The sequence below is a fragment of the Helianthus annuus genome, chromosome 7, assembly GCF_002127325.2.
Source record: "Helianthus annuus cultivar XRQ/B chromosome 7, HanXRQr2.0-SUNRISE, whole genome shotgun sequence".
Classification (NCBI taxonomy): domain Eukaryota; kingdom Viridiplantae; phylum Streptophyta; class Magnoliopsida; order Asterales; family Asteraceae; genus Helianthus; species Helianthus annuus.
In genome coordinates, this window is record NC_035439.2 from 36,022,589 (window position 1) to 36,042,186 (window position 19,598).

The 19,598-nt window shown below is 35.5% G+C and overlaps 1 protein-coding gene across 4 annotated transcripts; it reads left to right on the forward strand.

Moving 5' to 3' along the window:
• Positions 1 to 2,901: 2,901 nt before the first annotated feature.
• On the forward strand, positions 2,902 to 11,237 carry LOC110869144 (AP-1 complex subunit sigma-2). Of its 4 annotated transcripts, none has more exons than XM_022118436.2 (8): positions 2,902 to 3,002; positions 3,069 to 3,121; positions 3,430 to 3,516; positions 4,506 to 4,597; positions 4,785 to 4,893; positions 4,991 to 5,026; positions 5,175 to 5,261; positions 10,964 to 11,237. In XM_022118436.2, exons 2-8 carry the CDS (start codon positions 3,119 to 3,121, stop codon positions 10,976 to 10,978), a joined length of 429 nt encoding a protein of 142 aa, XP_021974128.1. In that variant the 5' UTR covers positions 2,902 to 3,002; positions 3,069 to 3,118; the 3' UTR covers positions 10,979 to 11,237. The 4 variants fall into 4 exon arrangements, with proteins under 4 accessions (XP_021974128.1, XP_021974126.1, XP_021974129.1 ...); XM_022118434.1 differs by lacking the exon at positions 10,964 to 11,237 and adding an exon at positions 10,746 to 10,958; XM_022118437.2 differs by lacking the exon at positions 10,964 to 11,237 and adding an exon at positions 10,139 to 10,296.
• The last annotated feature ends 8,361 nt before the right edge of the window (positions 11,238 to 19,598 follow it).

Consider the following 19,598-nt stretch of genomic DNA (forward strand, 5'->3'; position numbering starts at 1 on the left):
ATCAACATCACAGCCCCTAGCTCCTTTCTTCGGTCACCCTCTCTCTCTCTCTAAATCTTCAGGTGGTTGTGTGTTACTGCTGCTATGGTGGTGGCCGTCCGATGAACTAGGGAGGGGAGAAACAGGTGGGTTGTGTGTGAGAGATATAAGAGGGTGTTGGGGTTTTTGACAGAGATCGATCGGTGCCGAAGTTCTCCGTAACCCGGTTCTGGTCGCCGGTGTTTTGAACGAGAGTGAGGGAGAAGCATGGAATGTGGGTGCTGCTGTGTTGTTTAGGGATTGGGGCTTTTGTGTTAAAAAAAGTGAGGATAATGAAGGTTTATTATGTGTGTATAGTAGGGTTTTTGGAGTTTAGGTGAATTGGGTTGGACTTGGGCCTAGCCCGAGTGAGTGAACTCGTTGGGTTTTTACGTGTCTCGCTTAACGGACAGGTCCGATTATATTACAATACAACGGTAACTAAATATGTAAATAGATAAATCTTTCATCGCGTTATTATTATTTTAGTAAACCCTAACAATAATAATAACAATAAAAATATAATATAATGTATTCGAACATTCATAAAACACCCTTCTCTCGATGATCGGGATCGAGAGTGCGGGTTGTCACATTATTTATTTATTATGGGGATTTTAATTATTGTCTATTAGTTTATTTTAACAAATTTATACATGGTTAGGTTCAATATTTGTTTTGTCATATTATTATTTTTATTAAACTAAATATATAACTTGATTGTTCGTACTTAGGTCCTTAATTTCTTTGTCATATTATTATAACTAAATATATAACTTGATTGTTATTACTAACCACCTATAGTGTTCATTTATTTTTGAAAAATTAGAGATTAAATCCAAAATTTTGATAAATCACAGGGATCATCCATATACTTCAACATATTATTTCCATAATTTATTACTATCTAACTTTAAATATATATATTTATATATATATATATATAAAACAAAATGTTGCTATATGTCGCTAAAATCAAGCTAAACATCTAATAATTATGTAAATATTTTTGGATTCAAATTATTTTCGGTAATGTGGAAATTATAATTGTAACTTTTTATTTCTCATTAAATATAATGTAATACATAAATACAATAATTAGTATTATATAATATAAAATATTTATTTTTGTATCATTTTCAAAGATTACATGTTTCTTTGATGGGTTTTAAAATAGTAACATACATCATCTTTATATTAACTCATTTATGTCAATTTGGTATATAAACGTCTCCATCTTTGATTTACATTTACAAGAAATATTTATTATATAGTTTAGATTGTTCAACCCGTGTAACACACGGGGAACTAATCTAGTGTAACATAAGTTAATGATATGGACCGTCGAGTTTATTATAACTGTTGAAAGCAGGGTTTTTTTAGCCACCTAAAAATTAAAAAAACCTGCAAAGACGAGGACAAGGGCGGACCTACCCACTATGGTGGGTGGGCGGCTACACCCCTTGAAAAAAAGCTTTTAGTGCTAATTTTCATCGAAAATCCCAACCGCACCCCTTTGATTTTTTCAACTGCACCCCTTGAAAATTTTCAACCGTCCCCTTAGAAAAAAATATAATGGATTTATATAAAAAATAAACATTGATTATTATGAATATATAAAGTATATAACACAATTTATATAACTATTCTTTAACCACTTATTTACTTTATTTAACTCAATCTACAATCTAATTTATTAATCCAACTACCCAAACCTAAAAAATTTGGACTAAATAAAATAACCCAAACCAACCCACCAATGACCTATTCGAATTCCAAATCCCGCTCCTAAAAACACGCCCAACGACTACAGTCTACAGCGACTCACGACCGGATGAGCTTTTTGATCGAAAAAGGATTACTTATCAACATTTAAAACTAGGGCTTAAATGTTTGAAAATTATGGACTATGGTATTGGTTGAACATGATTGTTTATTTTGTTTAAGTGTCTAGTGTTGTTTTATGAACTTATAGAGCAATTTATATGTGATAAGAACCATGAGTAAAGAAGTTATAACACGATTTCTCAAGAGACAGAAGGTTGAACCACTTTTTTTCATCAGATTTTTCTAATTAAAGACCAAACTATGTTTTAGATTAGTTTTTTTTTTATTGTTTTATTTAATGATTAGAAAAAATAGAAGTATGGAGGACTTGGGCTTTGAAGGTTTTTTATTGTTACTTTACTTACTTATAATGTGTGTTTATGTTGTTTACTTGAAACTTTGTTTGTTTGTTAATGCGGTATGAAGTTAGAAAATAGAGTTTGATTGTTTGAAAATGAAAATTGACCCAACCCGACCTGATCCGACCCGCTTTAAAACTTTGTTTGTTTATTTTTACTTGTTTTACATGACCCGACCTAATCCGGCCCGCTATAAATGGAATTTTGTTTAGGAAAATGTCACAAAATAGTAACCAAGTTTTAGAAGTGTTCTAATTAGGTCACTCGTATCGTTTTTGTCCCAATTAGATAACTTAACATTCAAATCGAGTCATGTCCTTTTTTCTATGTGTCAAGAAAAAAATGAAGCATAGGATGTTGGGATCGGATTATTTTAATATATGAAATTAAATTTATTAAAAATAAAAACACTTTAATTACATTAAAAATTAAAAAAACAAGTTACAATTCACGTCATCATTCGAAGTTAGCATCAAATAAAAGGGAAAAAAGAAACAAAAATCCACATCATCATGGTTACTTATGAAATGGATGAAAAAACCCTTAATTTTAATGAAAAATGAAGTTGAGTGACCTGATTAGAACACTATCGAAACTTAAGTGAACTAATTAGAACATTTTTAAAACTTGGTTACTATTCTACAAAGTTGCCCTTTTTTTTTTTATATAGCCAGGGGCTAAATCTTTAAAAAAAATTGGCAACCCTAAGAAAAAATTACCGAGTCACAGGGACATTACTAATTTCCGTTGATGACATTAGCGTTTCGCTGTGGGACGATTCTCGTTGTTTGATCTCAGGTTGGTGATCTAATGCTTACAAAATTGAATCCGATATACTCATATTGCCTTGATATCGTGTTTCAGTACGCATTCGGTTGGTGAAGTTGTTTCTATAGATAGAATTCATTTCAATCATGGTGAGAGCTTTGCTGTCTCTTTTATTTAGATATGTAGAATTACCTAGGCCTTCTTCAGTAAACCCATTTCCATTCCATTCTTTTATGCTTCCCCAAATTCAACCTGCATGAGGATTTTGTATCCAATTTTGGAAGATTTCAAAACTTGTCTCTTGCTGCTAATTTTTTATTATCACTGCTTTCATCCTCTAACGCTAATTTACCACTTTTCCAAAACTTAATAATATCATGGTTGAAGCAACCTGTTTAGCACATATCAGCAGGTTGGTTATCTGTGGGTGTTTGATGTTTAACTAACGTGTTTGTAGATTCATTTTGTTCTTTCCATAAGCCGCCAAGGAAAAGTTAGGTTGACAAAATGGTATTCACCTTACACACAGAGAGAAAGAACTAAGGTATGCTCAGCTCACCTCACTCTTCCACCATCCAATCGTAAACCATACTGCATTTTCTGGTACTATACTACTCTCTCTGTAACCACTAGGGCTGTAAACGAACCAAACATTCAGCGAACAGTTCGTGAACTGTTCGATGAGAAGTTCGTTTATGTTCGTTCGATTAGCTTAACGAACGAACACGAACAAAAAATTTCGTTCGGTTAGCTTAGCGAACGAACACGAACATAGGTCTCGTTCGTTCGACTGCGTTCGTGAACGTTTGGTAATATGTTCGTTTGATCATATTAAAAAATAATAAATAATAAATAATAAACCTTTTATCTAAACATATTGAAAACTTGAAACCCTATTTGTTTCTAAGTTAGCTAAAATTTGGACATTCTAAGACATTTTTGGGGATAATTATGTCTAAGTTAGGTAAACTTTATTCATCGTTTGGTGGTTGGGTAGACTTCTTGTGTTTTGATTTATCATTTGATAGTTGTATTTAACTACTTATATCCAATGTTTAAGGATAACAATGTTTTCATTTTTTTATTTTCAGTTAAATGTTCGTTTGCGTTCATTTTTATTTGCTTGCGTTAGTTTGTGTTCGAGACCGGTGTTCACGAACTGTTCGTGAACAATTGAATTTCCTTAACGAACGAACACGAACATAAACTTATGTTCGGTATGCGTTCGTGAACAGTTCGCGAACATGTTAATTTCCTTAACGAACGAACACGAACATGGCATTGTTCGTGTTCGTTCGGTTTGTTTACAGCCCTAGTAATCACCCAATATTTTCCTGACATAGTTTTCTTTTAATGTGACAAAACAAAGCTTCTTTAACCAATAATCTCTAACTACTTAAATGAATCAATTCACAATACTGAAACTGAAACAAACGCCTAATTACTACCAACATTTCTCTCTGCATGGTTGTTGCATCATCCATATATTCTTTTATTGACATGCATTTTTATGTCACTGATATTTGTATCAAGGTAATACAAGAGCTTAGTGGGATGATTCTAACACGAGGCCCCAAGCTATGCAACATTGTCGAATGGAGGGGATTTAAAGTTGTTTATAGGAGGTATTATCTCTATTTGTTATCTAAATCGTTTTATTTTGAATTTTTAATTATTATCATAATTATGTATTTTTTTTTGTAATCATAATTAATGCAAAAAATATAGAAAAACTTTAATATTTGATAGAAGTGTTTGTTTGCAGATTTCCACAACCCGTGTTGCCTAACTAGTTACTTTTCATTGTTTCAGATATGCTGGTCTCTACTTTTGCATGTGTGTTAACCACGAAGACAACGAATTGGAGATCCTTGAAATTATTCAGTATTTTGTTGAGACCCTTAATCGCTACTTTGGAAGTGTAAGCCACATGTAAACTGTGAAGAGTCTAATATTATTATTATTATCATTATTTTATATATGGAAATTGATTCGGTTTCTCAACATTTGTTTGCCAGGTTTGTGAACTAGACTTGATCTTCCATTTTCATCAGGTTCGGAGCATCATATGGTTATGATTAATTTAAAATCAAAGAGTCACATATGTGCATCATTCCTTGATGGTTATGATTAATTAAAAATCAAAGAGTCACATCTGTTACACCAGTTCTTATATATTTGTTGACTTATTCATTTCTGCAGACTTATTATATACTGGATGAGATCTTAATAGCAGGCGAACTTCAGGAATCAAGCAAGACAACAGTTCACCGACTAATAGATGCGCAGGTATTAATTAATATAATTTTTGACCCAGTTCACCGACAAACGGTTCGGACATCTCTTAAAGTGTTTATTTTTAAAGCATAAAACCTCGAAACTCAAATCTATATAAAAAAATTAGATTCTTGCTGGAATAATCCAGGTTTTGTAATCATCTCTCTCACACTTTAAGACACGCTTGACCCATTTGACCGGTTATGCTTAACCTTTAACAGGTCTAGGGGTGTTCATCAGCCGATCCGATCCGATCTGATCGAGGGTATGCTCATGCTCGGATTGAATTACAACCGATCCGATCCGATCGGATCGAATTTGCAAAACCGAGCACAAAAGTGATGCTCATGCTCGGATTGAATTTGAATCGATCGGATCATTTTTGCTGGGTTCGCTCGGTTTTTATCAAATCCTAAAAAAAATCGAGCGGATCGTTTTCGCTCGATTGAATTATAAGGCTGCGTTCAACATAAACAAATCCTAACTTAATTAAAACATGTCTAACACTTTACTAACAAAAGCATTACATAACTAAAATCATGATTCTAAAAATGTTCTTAACAATATCAAGAAGCACAAAATAAAGTGCGAAATACAAATTGTCATTTAGTTCAAAAGCCATAAACTTCTTCTTTAAGCTTGATCATCTCCATCCACAAAAGTCAACTTCAAATCAACATATAACCTATAAACACAAGCATTAAACAAAACCATTAAGTTCTACACATTACATAACAACTTTTATGGTTTGTTAATTATAAAAATACCTTTCATTTATTTTCAGACCCCTTTGGAGTCAACACATCAATTTCCAATTTTTCTTCATCTCTTGCAGCTTGCTACACATTAAAAAAAATCATAATACAAATGTTAATGCATAAACTACAAAAGTATAAGTAGATTATAAATGTAATAAAAGCTTACTTTCAATGTTTTTAAGGCTGTTTTTGGGTTGGCCTTTAACCAATCACTTCCATAAACAAGAAGTTCCACCATATCCTTTGAAAGAGAGCTACGGTAGTCATTTAATATACGCCCCCAGCACTAAAGGCTGATTCAGAAGCCACGGTAGTGACCGGGATGCGAAAAATGTCTTTCGCTATCTTACTCAAAAGCGGAAACTTGCTACAACGTTGACTCCACCACTTCAACACATCAACTTTTGGATCCATACATTTTAGGTTCGGCTCATCCAAATACTCCTCAAGTTCAGATTTTCTTTCAATCGAAATGGTTCTTGAATTGAGGCAAGCAAAAAAATCATTCGTGTGTGAACTTGATTTCATTATAAGATGTTTTTGAGCTATTCATGGCAGCCTCAGATGTCTTATATGCATTACAATACTGTCAAAAAGTGATTTTAACTTACTTTTCATATCTTGAACCATGATCGTACATTCATCCACTAAATACAATCTCTCAAGTCCACTCAACTAAGAACATCTTAAAACAGGGATCTAAAATTGATGCAATAGACATAAGGATCCCAATTTCCCCTCGATATTTCTCAAATTTCACATCGGTTTACTCATGTTCTTCAAGAAAGTATCATCAGAAAAAAAATGCACTACATATCTCTTTGATGTGAAGGAAAACAAATTAGTAGCTTTTAAAAACACGACAAGTAGATTGCAAACTCTTTCGGCACGATTCCATTCATCAACTGTGGTGGACCATACAAAGTTGGAATCTCTCAACGCATAACCTAGAAAAGCTTGTTTATAGTGAATAGCCGATTCAAGCTTATGGTGCGTTGAGGTTCGCCTAGTTTTTACATCGGTACATAAAGACCTATTTTTGGATATGCCAAATGTTATTGCTATTTCACCAAATTTCAATAAACGACCAGAAGACTTCCTCAAATATTTGACACCTTCTCTAATTTTTACAAGACATGATTCGATAGTTCCTAAACCATCTTGCACTACCAAGTTTAAGATGTGAGCACAACATCTTATATGAAAAAACAAACCACCAAAGTGTAACTTCCTCTTTCCCTTAAAATTACTCATCAAAATGTTGGCTACCCTATCATTGTTCGATGCATTATCTAAAATGATGGTACCTATTTTGTCTTGGATACCCCATTTTATAAGACACTCTAAGATACCATCGGATATAACCTCATCGCTATGGGGTGGTGTAAGCTCATTGAAACCTATAATGCATTTTTGCAATTTCCAATCACAATCAACAAAGTGAGCCATTAAACACACGTAACCAATCGTTTGGTTAGATGTCCAACAGTCACTGGTAAGGGATACCATCTCAGCCTTTTTCAAAGTTTTCTTTATCCTCTCTTTTTCTACATTTACAACTTTTATGCAATCTCGAGTGATTGTAGACCTACTAACTTTTTCATATAGAGGATTCATAGTCTTCATTAGGTGATTAAACCATTGGTACTCTACAAATGAAAAGGGTAACTCATGTGCTATGATCATTTTTGCAATTATTTCACGAATTTTCATTTGCCTATAACCCCCATTTGAATCAAAACCCTCAAAAGCATCACAATCATTTTTACCACTATCAAAGTTGAGAAAACCGATTTTTTTACCTTGCGCTTTTTTGAATAATCCACATTCTTGAAGGTGTCGCCTCATACTTGTTATGCTCTTCGAGTTACCGCTTACATATGTATGATTGCAATAGATGCATTGTTTTTTCGGCACCATTTTCCCTTTGTACAAACCCTGAACATCTACAAAATGTAGATGCACATCGGAAGAATTTTTTCTCTTTTTTGAACAAGCACCTCCGGTCACTGTATCAGGTGATACCGATGTAGCTGATACAGCGACCGGAGGTGCTTGTTCAAAAAAGAGAAAAAAATCATCCGATGTGCATCTACATTGTGTAGATGTTCAGGGTTTGTACAAAAGGAAAATGGTGCCAAAAACAATGCATCTATTGCAAGCATACATATACTCGAAGGGCACAACAAGTATGAGCCGGCACCTTCAAGAATATGGATTATTCAAAAAAGCGCAAGGTAAAAAAATCGGTTTTTTTTCAACTTTGATAGTGGTAAAAATGATTGTGATGCTTTTGAGGGTTTTGATTCGAACAGGGGTTATAGTCAAATGAAAATTCGTGAAATAATTGCAAAAATGATCATAGCACATGAGTTACCCTTTTTGTTTGTAGAGTACCAATGGTTTAATCACCTAATGAAGACTATGAATCCTCTATATGAAAAAGTTAGTAGGTCTACAATCACTCCAGATTGCATAAAAGTTGTAGATGTAGAAAAAGAGAGGATAAAGAGAACTTTGAAAAAGGCTGAGATGGTATCCCTTACTAGTGACTGCTGGACATCTAACCAAACGATTGGTTACATGTGTTTAACGGCTCACTTTGTTGATTGTGATTGGAAATTGCAAAAACGCATTATAGGTTTCAATGAGCTTGCACCACCCCATAACGGTGAGGTTATATCCGATGGTATCTTAGAGTGTCTTATAAAATGGGGTTTCCAAGACAAAATAGGTACGATAATTTTAGACAATGCATCGAATAATGATAGGGCAGCCAACATTTTGATGAGTAATTCTAAGGGAAAGGGGAAGTTACACTTTGATGGTTTGTTTTTTCATATAAGATGTTGTGCTCACATCTTTAACTTGATAGTGCAAGATGGTTTAGGAACTATCGAATCATGTCTTGTAAAAATTAGAGAAGGTGTCAAATATTTGAGGAAGTCTTCTGGTCGTTTATTGAAATTTGGTGAAATAGCAATAACACTTGGCATATCCACTAACCGGTCTTTGTGTACCGATGTAAAAACTAGGTGGAACTCAACGCACCGTATGCTTGAATCGGCTATTCACTATAAACAAGCTTTTCTAGGTTATGCGTTGAGAGATTCCCACTTTGTATGGTCCCCCACAGTTGATGAATGGAATCGTGCTGAAAGAGTTTGCAATCTACTTGTAGTGTTTTTAAAAGCTACTAATTTATTTTCCAGCACATCGTATCCAACTTCAAACTTGTTTCTTATTGAAATTTATGAAGTGAAGAAAGAGATATGTAGTGCATTTTTTTTAATGATAATTTATTGAAGAACATGAGTAAACCGATGTATGTGAAATTTGAGAAATATTGGGGGGGGGGGGGAATTGGGATCCTTGTGTCTATTGCATCAATTTTAGATCCCCGTTTTAAGATGTTCTCAGTTGAGTGGACTTTTGAGAGATTGTATTTAGAGGATGAATGTACGATCATGGTTCAAGATGTGAAAAGTAAGTTAAAATCACTTTTTGACAAGTATTTTAATGCATATAAGACATCTGAGGCTGCCATGAATAGCTCAGAAACATCTTATAATGAATCAATTTCACACACGAATGATTTTTTTGCTTGCCTCAATTCAAGAACCATTTAAATTAAAAGAAGATCTGAACTTGAGGAGTATTTGGATGAGCCGAACCTAAAATGTATGGATCCAAATTTTGATGCGTTGAAGTGGTGGAGTTAACATTGTTGCAAGTTTCCGGTTTTGAGTAAGATTGTGAAAGACATTTTTGGCATCCCGATCACTACCGTGGCTTCCGAATCAGCCTTTAGTGCTTTAGTGCTGGGGGGCGTATATTGGATGACTACCGTAGCTCTCTTTTAAAGGATATTGTGGAACTTCTTGTTTGTGGAAGTGATTGGTTAAAGGCCAGCTCAAAAACAACCTTAAAAACATTGAAAGTAAGCTTTTATTACATTTATAATCTACTTATACTTTTGTAGTTTATGCATGAACATTTGTATTTTGTTTTTTTATGTTCACTCCTAACGGGTCTGATAATAAATGAAAGGTATTTTTATAATTCACAAACCATAAAAGTTGTTATGTAAGTGTAGAACTTAATGGTTTTGTTTAATGCTTGTGTTTATAGGTTATATGTTGATTTGAAGTTGAATTTTGTGGATGGAGATGATCAAGATTAAAGAAGAAGTTTATGGCTTTCGAACTAAATGATAATTTGTATTTCTCACTTTATTTTGTTTTTCTTGATATTGTTAAGAACATTTTTAGAATCATGATTTTAGTTATGTATTGCTTTTGTTAGTAAAGTGTTGGACATGTTTTAATTAAGTTAGGATTTGTTTTTGTTGAACGCAACCTTATAATTCAATTGAGCGAAACCGAGCGAAAAGGATCCGCTCGATTTTTTTTTTAGGATTTGATAAAAACCGAGAGAAAACGATCCAATCGATTCAAATTCAATCCGAGCATGAGCATCACTTTTGTGCTCGGTTTTACAAATCCGATCGGATCGGTTGTAATTCAATCCGAGCATGAGCATACCCTTGATCGGATCGGATCGGCTCATGAACACCCATAATTTTAAGCATAAAAGTGTGTGTAAAAACTATATATATAATTAAACTATCTGGGAAAAGAGTATTGGGTTAACGAGACCAACAAGTACTAAATAATAACTAATTTAATATCTGCCTAGCCCGAGTGACTAGCCCTATCTGCCCCTGTTATGTTTGCAGGATTCATTAGTGGAGGCTGCTAAAGAAAAAGAAAATACTGTTAGCTATATAATTGCACAAGTAGCTAATTGAGCCTTTCTTATGCTGGTGTTCACCTGATAAATATTTATGTCCCTGATGAACGACTTACATACATGTCCGTGAAATATGTATAGCCACTTTTGTAGAAAGACATGAAAAAATTTTGAAATGTCAAAATTTGGTATTTGCATATGCAGGCTGTACAGGAATAGTGTTGTGGCGCGCACGCATGTGTGTACTCTAATCTAAACTATAGTCTATAGATTTATTACAACCACCTAGACGATTGCATACCGCTGATCAGCAGGCTTCTCTGCTTTCCTTGACTGGTCTTCTGTTTGGTTGGTGTCATCTTTGGATTTGGATGATTCAACTTGATTCTTCTTCACAGGAGACTCTTTAGACAAGATCTTCTCAAGTAAAGTCTGTTAGCATCTTTCTTTTTCTATCCATGGTCTGTGGAACAACATCGCCTTTTCCAATAGTTGATCCACAATTAATGAATTTACTTCCAAACAAGATACTTGTCACACCCTGACCTTTGCGGAAGCGTATTACGTGTGACTTGCTTAATATCATTGCATTCAATTATATCAAACAACTAAAGGATTAAACCCCCATGTTCATCCATAAACAAGATTCAAAATATTACAAACTACATTGTTTAACACCAACCAAGACTTGGAGTTTAAAATACAAACCAACCAAATATTTCAAGTTCCATAATGGACTTTAACAAAAGACATTAATAAAACGAGGCTTTGAACTATGTATCCCATCAAAGATAAAATACACAATTCAAACCCTCCAACACTGGATGACATCGTTTATTGTAGACACAACTTGAAACCTTGAATGCCCGCCAGATCCATTTTCAATTTCGTGAAATACATGTAGTTTGAAAACATCAACAAAAGTTGAGCGAGCTCATGTGTTTTAATGTGTGCACGAATATCCTTGTAAACATTTGTAAGTATGCATTTGTAAACCGGTATGAAAGCGAATATGAACAGATCAATTAATAATTTGCAAGGTCATTAATATGTATGCAACGGTGTAGGAAGGCTCAATCCTTTGCGTATTTCGTACCGGGCCTCCTGGCTGGAACGACATAGTCACCACATGCGGCCAACTCGCGGACCCATGGGTGGGGCTTGCAACACCCAAATAGATCTATCATTCATGCCTCTCGGTCCTTATACAATGATTAATGGTCTCAAGTTAACGCCTACCCATTCACCTGATCTAACAGTTCATTCCTTAGCTAACCATACCAGTTGTAAACTTTGTAACATTTGTAACATGTATTTCACCCCCAAAGTTATAAACTGAAAACAGTAAAAGAGGGGGGGGGGGACATGAACTCACAATCTTGCGTCCAGCTAACTGGTGTAACTCAAAGCTTTTCCTCAGTCGCACGACTACCTACACACGTGCTACGTTCTATTAGACGGATGGGTCGTGCCATGACTTCTAGTCGTAACTGTTATGTTTTAGTATCTTTGAGTTACATTTTTGATGTAATAAATATTATTCCAAAGTATAAAATTATTTGTTAAAATAATAATACTTTAACTTAAATTATATTTATTAATTATTGGAATATTTGTTAAAATAATATATTTTAACTTATTTGTTTTGTAAACCTTCCATGAATATTTTCCCCAATGATGGGTATACTTATACTTGTATTCTTAGACTTGTGTATTTTGCCAAGTATTGGTGGCGTATTCCGGTGTGTATTTATACGTACGAGAATACGTATTTTTGTAGTATTTATTACGTATTCTTATACTTAATTTTGTATTTATACTTTTCGGAATATTATTTTTAATAAAAATCACCTATGTATATAGAAAAAGTATATCATACATTATGACTTAACGTACAACAACGTGCGTGATTTGTTCTATAACATGCGTGATTTGTTCTATAACATGCGTGATTAATGTTTTCAATATGATTATTATGTTTCAATGCGTGATTTTGGATTTTTGAGTAATAACGTGGGTGATTTTAAAATGAACGTGCATAATTATCTGTCGTACGTGATGTACGTTAAGCCGTAATGTACGTTAACCTTCCTCTATATATATATTCATAAAATATGTATATTTTAGGAAAACTTTTTGTAGAAAATTATCTATAATTTCTTCTTGGCAAAAATAATTATATTTTCATATAAACCTCAAAAAATAAGATATTTTCAAGATTAACTTAGAAAATATTTATAATTCCATTTTTCCACCCAAAAATAATATATTCTAAATTTGCTTAAGAAAATATATATTTTCTCCAAAAATATCATATTTTCTAATTGTTCAAGAAAACATATATATTTTCTTCACTCAAAATAATATATTTTCTTCTTGACAAAATATGATATATTTTTGTAATCATTATAAAATCATATTTTTCGTTTACTTGGTTTCCAAAATACCGTTTTACTTATTTGTCAATATATATATATATATATATAGGGGAAGGTTCAAATGAAAACCACTTTTTATTGTGAAAACTCGAAAACTAATTAAAAAAATCCAAAAAAACATACAAAATTTTTTTTTTAATTTTTTTTTGCAAACCAAAATTCGCAGGTTTTTTCATATATAAAAAAAATTTTCAAAAAAAAAAAAAAATTTGTGTAGTGCACATGTGTAATACTACACATGTGTAATACTACACATGTGTATTATTACACATGTGCACTACACAAATTTTTTTTTTTTGAAAAAAAGTTTTTTTTTTATATATAAAAACCTGCGATTTTTATAAAAAAATTGAAAAAAAAATTTTTTTTGTGTGTTTTTAGGCTTTTTTTAATTAGTTTTCGAGTTTTCACAATAAAAGTGGTTTTCATTTGAACCATCCCCTATATATATATATATATATATATATATATAGGAGAGGGTTATCTTGAGAACGCTAAATATTACGAGAACCGTGAGAACGAATGAAAAAAGCAATCAAAACCAATTTTTTTAATACAAACCTCATTGTAATTAAGATACATCATCAAAACAAGAATTTATAACATCAAATAATTCTTTTCTCCTTTCAAAATCAATCTTTTTAGATTTTTTACACATGTGTAAATATAACAGATTTACACATGTGTAAATGGCAAACTTACACATGTGTAAATTTTCTTTATTTACGAATTCACGTAAATTTAAACGTGTAAATTGAATTTCTAACATTGTATTCGAATAATAATGATAAGTGTAGAAAAAAAAATTGAATTTGAATTGTTTTGACCAAGTTCTCATGGTTTTTTTATTTGTTCTCACGGTTCTCACAATATTTAGCGTTCTCATTTAAACCCTCCCCTATATATATATATATATATATATATATATATATACATATATATATATATATATAGGATAAAGATCCGTTAGGAATCACCCCTTATTGCGAGAACCGCGAGAACCGATGTGAACACAAGACAAATTTGTAATTAATGACATTTAATAAAAAACACGCGCTCCTCTTGTTCACTGCCGTCTTTTTCAAACTAGGGTTTATCTTCACTGTCGTCTTTTACAAACTAGGGTTTCGTTGGAGATTTTGCTTAATCGATGGCGCGATCTACGGCGGCGACTGATTTCTACAGTTTCACGGCGGCGTTGACATACACATTTTACGGGGGATTCAATTGTGATACTGATTTCGTCGTTGGGATACTGATTTCGGCTACTCATGGCTTCGTCTGACTCATCTCGTGTTGGAGTTGAACCTACGACATCTGATGATCATCATACAACATCTTCTTCATATCATCCACATCCCGATGCTAGTTTTTGCGGCCCTTCTGATGTCAATGTAAATCCTATTTCTACTGTGGGTCCGTCTGATGTTGATGTCAATACCTTACCTGCTGTTAATCCAAATGAAAGTTGCAATCCTGTGTTTACAAGAGTTGCAAATCCAGTTGCAAATCGACACACCCTTCATGGGTTTGAAATACAGACGCTTGATTCCATGTTTACATCAGGCAACGTAGGCTCTGAGACTGCTAATTTACCTCTTGATTCCATGTTTACATCAGGCAACGTAGGCTCTGAGACTGCTAATTTACCTGATCAATCGTTATCAGTTGACACCACACCTACTGGTAACACCACATCTACTGGTACAACACCTACAAGCACAGAACATCAACACTTACAATTCATTCGGTTTGAAACTAAAGGTATTTTGTATCCATTTTATGTAAAATGTGACTTGTTCAATGATATACTCCTTTGCACCATGCTCACAACTGTTTTATGTCTTTGCATCATGCTCACAACTGTTTTATGTTCTAAATTATGATTACTCAATATTATATGCACATGTGCATTGTGTTAACTGCATGTTTACAATTGTTTTATGTTGTAAATTATGATTACTCAATGTTATATGCACATATGCATTGTGTTAACTGCCTCATATTACAAATTATGCATCATATTTAAAATTATGTTACAATGCAAATTTATGCACATGTGCATTATGATTGAAAAAAAAATATATAACTTATGACCTCGTACATGTACATTAACTGACAATGCACATGTGCATATTAATTACAATTATAGTATTCGTCCATGTATCATGTTGACAATTTTTAATTTATTAATTATTTCTCACTATTTTTTAATTTATTAATTATTTCTTACAGGAACGATTACGGCTGCCATACATGCTACACCTAATGGCACCCCGTATTGGATAACTCAAGTTGATGTTAGATACCTTCCTGTTGTAAATAGTACATTTACCCATTGGGAAGATATTGTCATGATGTACAATACGTATGCTACACAATCCGGGTTTTCTACTCGTATCGGCACATCGAAGAACAAAAAATAGCGTGACAATCCTAATATGAAAATCTGCACTCATAGATATATATTATGTTCAAGAGAAGGACAATCACGGGTCAAAGAATCTGACCCCAATGCTCCATCCAAAAATGCTCCAACCATATATGATAAATCCAAGAAACAACACAGACGAAGCCGATTCACAGTTTCTGGGTGTCATGCGCGTATCAAAGTGAGTTATGATAGTGCTACCGAACAATACAAAATATATGATTTCATTACTGCGCACAACCATTGCATGATTGGTAGCGATCACGCCAACATCTTAAAACAAAACAGGAAACTTGGATTTGAAGAGCAACAGTTCATCCACAAAGTCAGTCTTAACAAAATCGGCCCAACTGTTGCACATAACATTCAAGTATCACTTAAAGGCGGACTTCATAATGTTCGTGGCATAACAGAAGATTTCAAAATTTGCTCTAGAGATATACGTGCATTCATCGGTGAACGCGATGCAGACATCCTCTTACATACCATGAGATCTCGAGTTACCAATCTTAAAGATTTCTATTTTGATTGTGTCATAGTTGAGAATGAGTTGCGATCGTTCTTTTGGGTTGTGTCACACCCCCAAAATCCCACCTGCGGAGTACTACCGCTTGGAGGCGTGACTGACCAGGATCCAGCCACCAATCATACTGAACAAGCATATAAGTAATTATAAAAGTTTAACTAATACGATTGGTGTTTCAAAACAAACAAGTTAAGTTGTAAGCGGAAGCATAAGTTTAAAGTTATAACATAAGTTCAAAAGTTCCAAGTTTAACATAGCACGTAGCAATCCGTGTCCCACAACGACCCTCCTCCATGCTAGCTCCACCTGAGTACCTATGGTCCTGCAAAGCATGTAGTAACGAGTCAACAACTAGTTGAGTGAGTTCACGGTTGGGTGTTTATTTTAGTTATTCCGAAAACAGTTTCCTTTACTGGCATCCTGCCGTGGGGGTTACCCCATAATTTAAAAACGTGACATGTTCATTCCCAGTTACTCCGGCACTCCGGCCGTGGGGGCTACCCCATGTTAGTTATCAGGCATTTCGGCCGTGGGGGCTACCCCATGCGTACACTAGACTCGTTACCATATCGACTGCTGACTGTAGTCATGTTTATGTGCCCTGAAAACATCAATGTCTATCATCATTGACGTGCCCCAGATCCATTAGTTCACGCCCGTCCTCTGCGGCACGGTGTGAGGCTTGTCAGACCTAAATAGCGCTATCTAACTAATGACCCGCTCGCCATTGGCCCGGCGATTAGTCGATACAAAAAGGAGGGACTTCGTGATAGAGTTTTAGTCTAGTACGTTTATCCGTCCATCCGGACGAGGAATCACATTCCTGAACCACTGACGTCCTACCCAAGGAGGACGAGGAATCCACGTTCCTTAACCCCATTCCCAACCCAGGGAATCCCATGCTTTGTAGAGGGTGTGAACTCACCTTGGTTTGCTCGGCAGTTAATCACAGAAAGATCAATCAAGTCGCAAGTAGTCAATAACGTCCTAACACGGATATCACTTATAATCAGATTCAAACCAAGCAGTGCACGTACAAGTAGCAGTTACGGCATACAGTTTCTATCATGGCAGTTTAACAACAGTGCACAGTATCACATTTGGCCCACAAGTTCTACCTAAGCCCAAAACACGTATTAATCAGTCAACACAGAAGTCCACAAGGCCGACCCACCAACTTAGGCCCATAAGTGTGGTCTCGAGTCGCAACCGGACTCGCAAGCATGGTCTCGAGTCATGTTGTTTGATCATAAATGGTTGCGAGTCGCAATCGGTGTCGCAACCATGGTCTCGGCTAATCATGCTGAGGTCTCGAGTCGCAACGGGACTCGTAACCTGTGGTCTCGGCTTGTCCTGTTATGGTTGCGAGTCGCAACCGCGTGGTCTCGAGTTGTCACGCTGTGGTTGCGAGTCGCAACCGTGTGATTGCGAGTCGGTATGCTGTCATTTTCTCGTTCAGTGTTGATTCAGGTGTGGTCAGCTTAATGGTACAATGTAATCAGGCCCAAATCAGGAAACAACCAATAGAATTTCACTAACAAGTTTTCCTAATCAGGCTATTAGTAAAAATGGATCAAAATCACAAGGGTTTTCACACCTTTGACCATCATTCAAATTGTTCTTCATACATTCAAACCCATATTCATCAAGTTCATAACATATTTAACAATTATTCAACCAAAACTATGAACAAGCATCAAAACACTTAGCATAACACACAACTCGGTTTTCATATAAGTCCGATTTCATGACAAGTGCAACCCGATTTCATGAACATCAAAATCTAGTAGTTTAAACTCTATTTAACACAAGATATCATGAGTTCTTTAGCAACACATTCAATCATTAAAACTTTTTAACACACATAAAACATCATTCATGTGACAACAATTAATAAGAAACATTCATGCATAAATCATATTGTCATAATCATCAATCCAAGCACCAAAACACAACATGAACTACTAACATATCAAGAAATACTAACCGGTTGGTGAAGTGTGTGTGTGTGCCGATCCAAAGTTCCAAACCCGAGAGTTCTTGTGCCAACCGGTTGGATCCGAGAGCTTGGAGGTGTGTTTGTGTTCTAGAGTTCTAGTGAGAGAGAAGATAGGAGAGTGTGTGTGTGTTCTTGTTCAACAAATGGTAAAAATGACTAAGGGTGGTTTATATTTATGCTAGTTCCAAGTGTTGCACCCTTAATGGGTTTGGTTAAGGGTTTACGGCCCAAATGGCCCAACCGGCCAAAGGCCCAAACCGGCCTAATGGTTACGGTTCACTCGAGACCACATGGTCTCGAGTCGGGTCCTTGTTGTTTCGTGTTGGGTTCTCGGCTCGCATATAACACATACATAGATACATACAAATGCACACATAACAAAGCACATAAAAGTTCACGTTTATCATTAAGTTTAACCGGTTAACTAGTCACATAACGTACAAGCAAGCTACATCAAGACACAACGAAAGGTTCTAGATTTCGAGTTGTCACATCATCCCCAAGTTGAAAGAAATTTCGTCCCGAAATTTGATGGCACTCACTGAGGAAGCTAGTCAAGTTGCATGGTTTTCCCGGTTATCCTGGGGTGTCACATCCACCCCCCGTTGATCTGGAATTTCGTCCCGAAATTCCGTAGCTTCAGCCTCAGTAGCGTTTGTACCGTTCTCAAACAGTTGGGGATACTTTTGTTTCATCCGATCTTCGCGCTCCCAGGTGAACTCTGGGCCGCGACGTGAGTTCCAGCGAACTCGAACGAGAGGTATTCTAGTGCTCTTGAGGACCTTAACATCCCGGTCCGCGATTTCGACAGGTTCTTCGACGAATTTCAACTGTTCGTCGATCGTGAGTTCCTTCAGAGGAACTACGTGCGTCTCATCTGACAGACACTTCTTCAGATTCGACACATGGAAAACGTTGTGAACTGCACCGAGTTCTGCTGGTAAGTTCAGTCTGTAGGCCACCTTGCCTATTTTCTCAAGGATTTCGAAAGGTCCAACGTATCGTGGGTTAAGTTTGCCTCGTTTACCAAAACGAACCACACCCTTCCAGGGTGAAACTTTGAGTAATACCCGCTCCCCAACCTGGAGCTCAAGTGGTTTCCTGCCCTTATCGGCGTAAGCCTTCTGACGGTCACGAGCGGCCGCCATGCGTTGCCGTATTTGAGCAATCCGCTCAGTAGTGTCTACCACATGTTCTGGACCAGTGATTTGACTATCTCCCACCTCTGCCCAACAGAGGGGTGACCGGCATTTACGTCCGTACAATGCCTCAAACGGAGCAGCTTTAATGCTGGTGTGGTAGCTGTTATTATACGAGAATTCCACGAGTGGCAGATGTCTTTCCCAGCTGTTGCCAAAGTCGATTACACAAGCGCGAAGCATGTCTTCTAGGGTTTGAATAGTGCGCTCGGACTGCCCGTCCGTCTGCGGGTGATACGCTGTGCT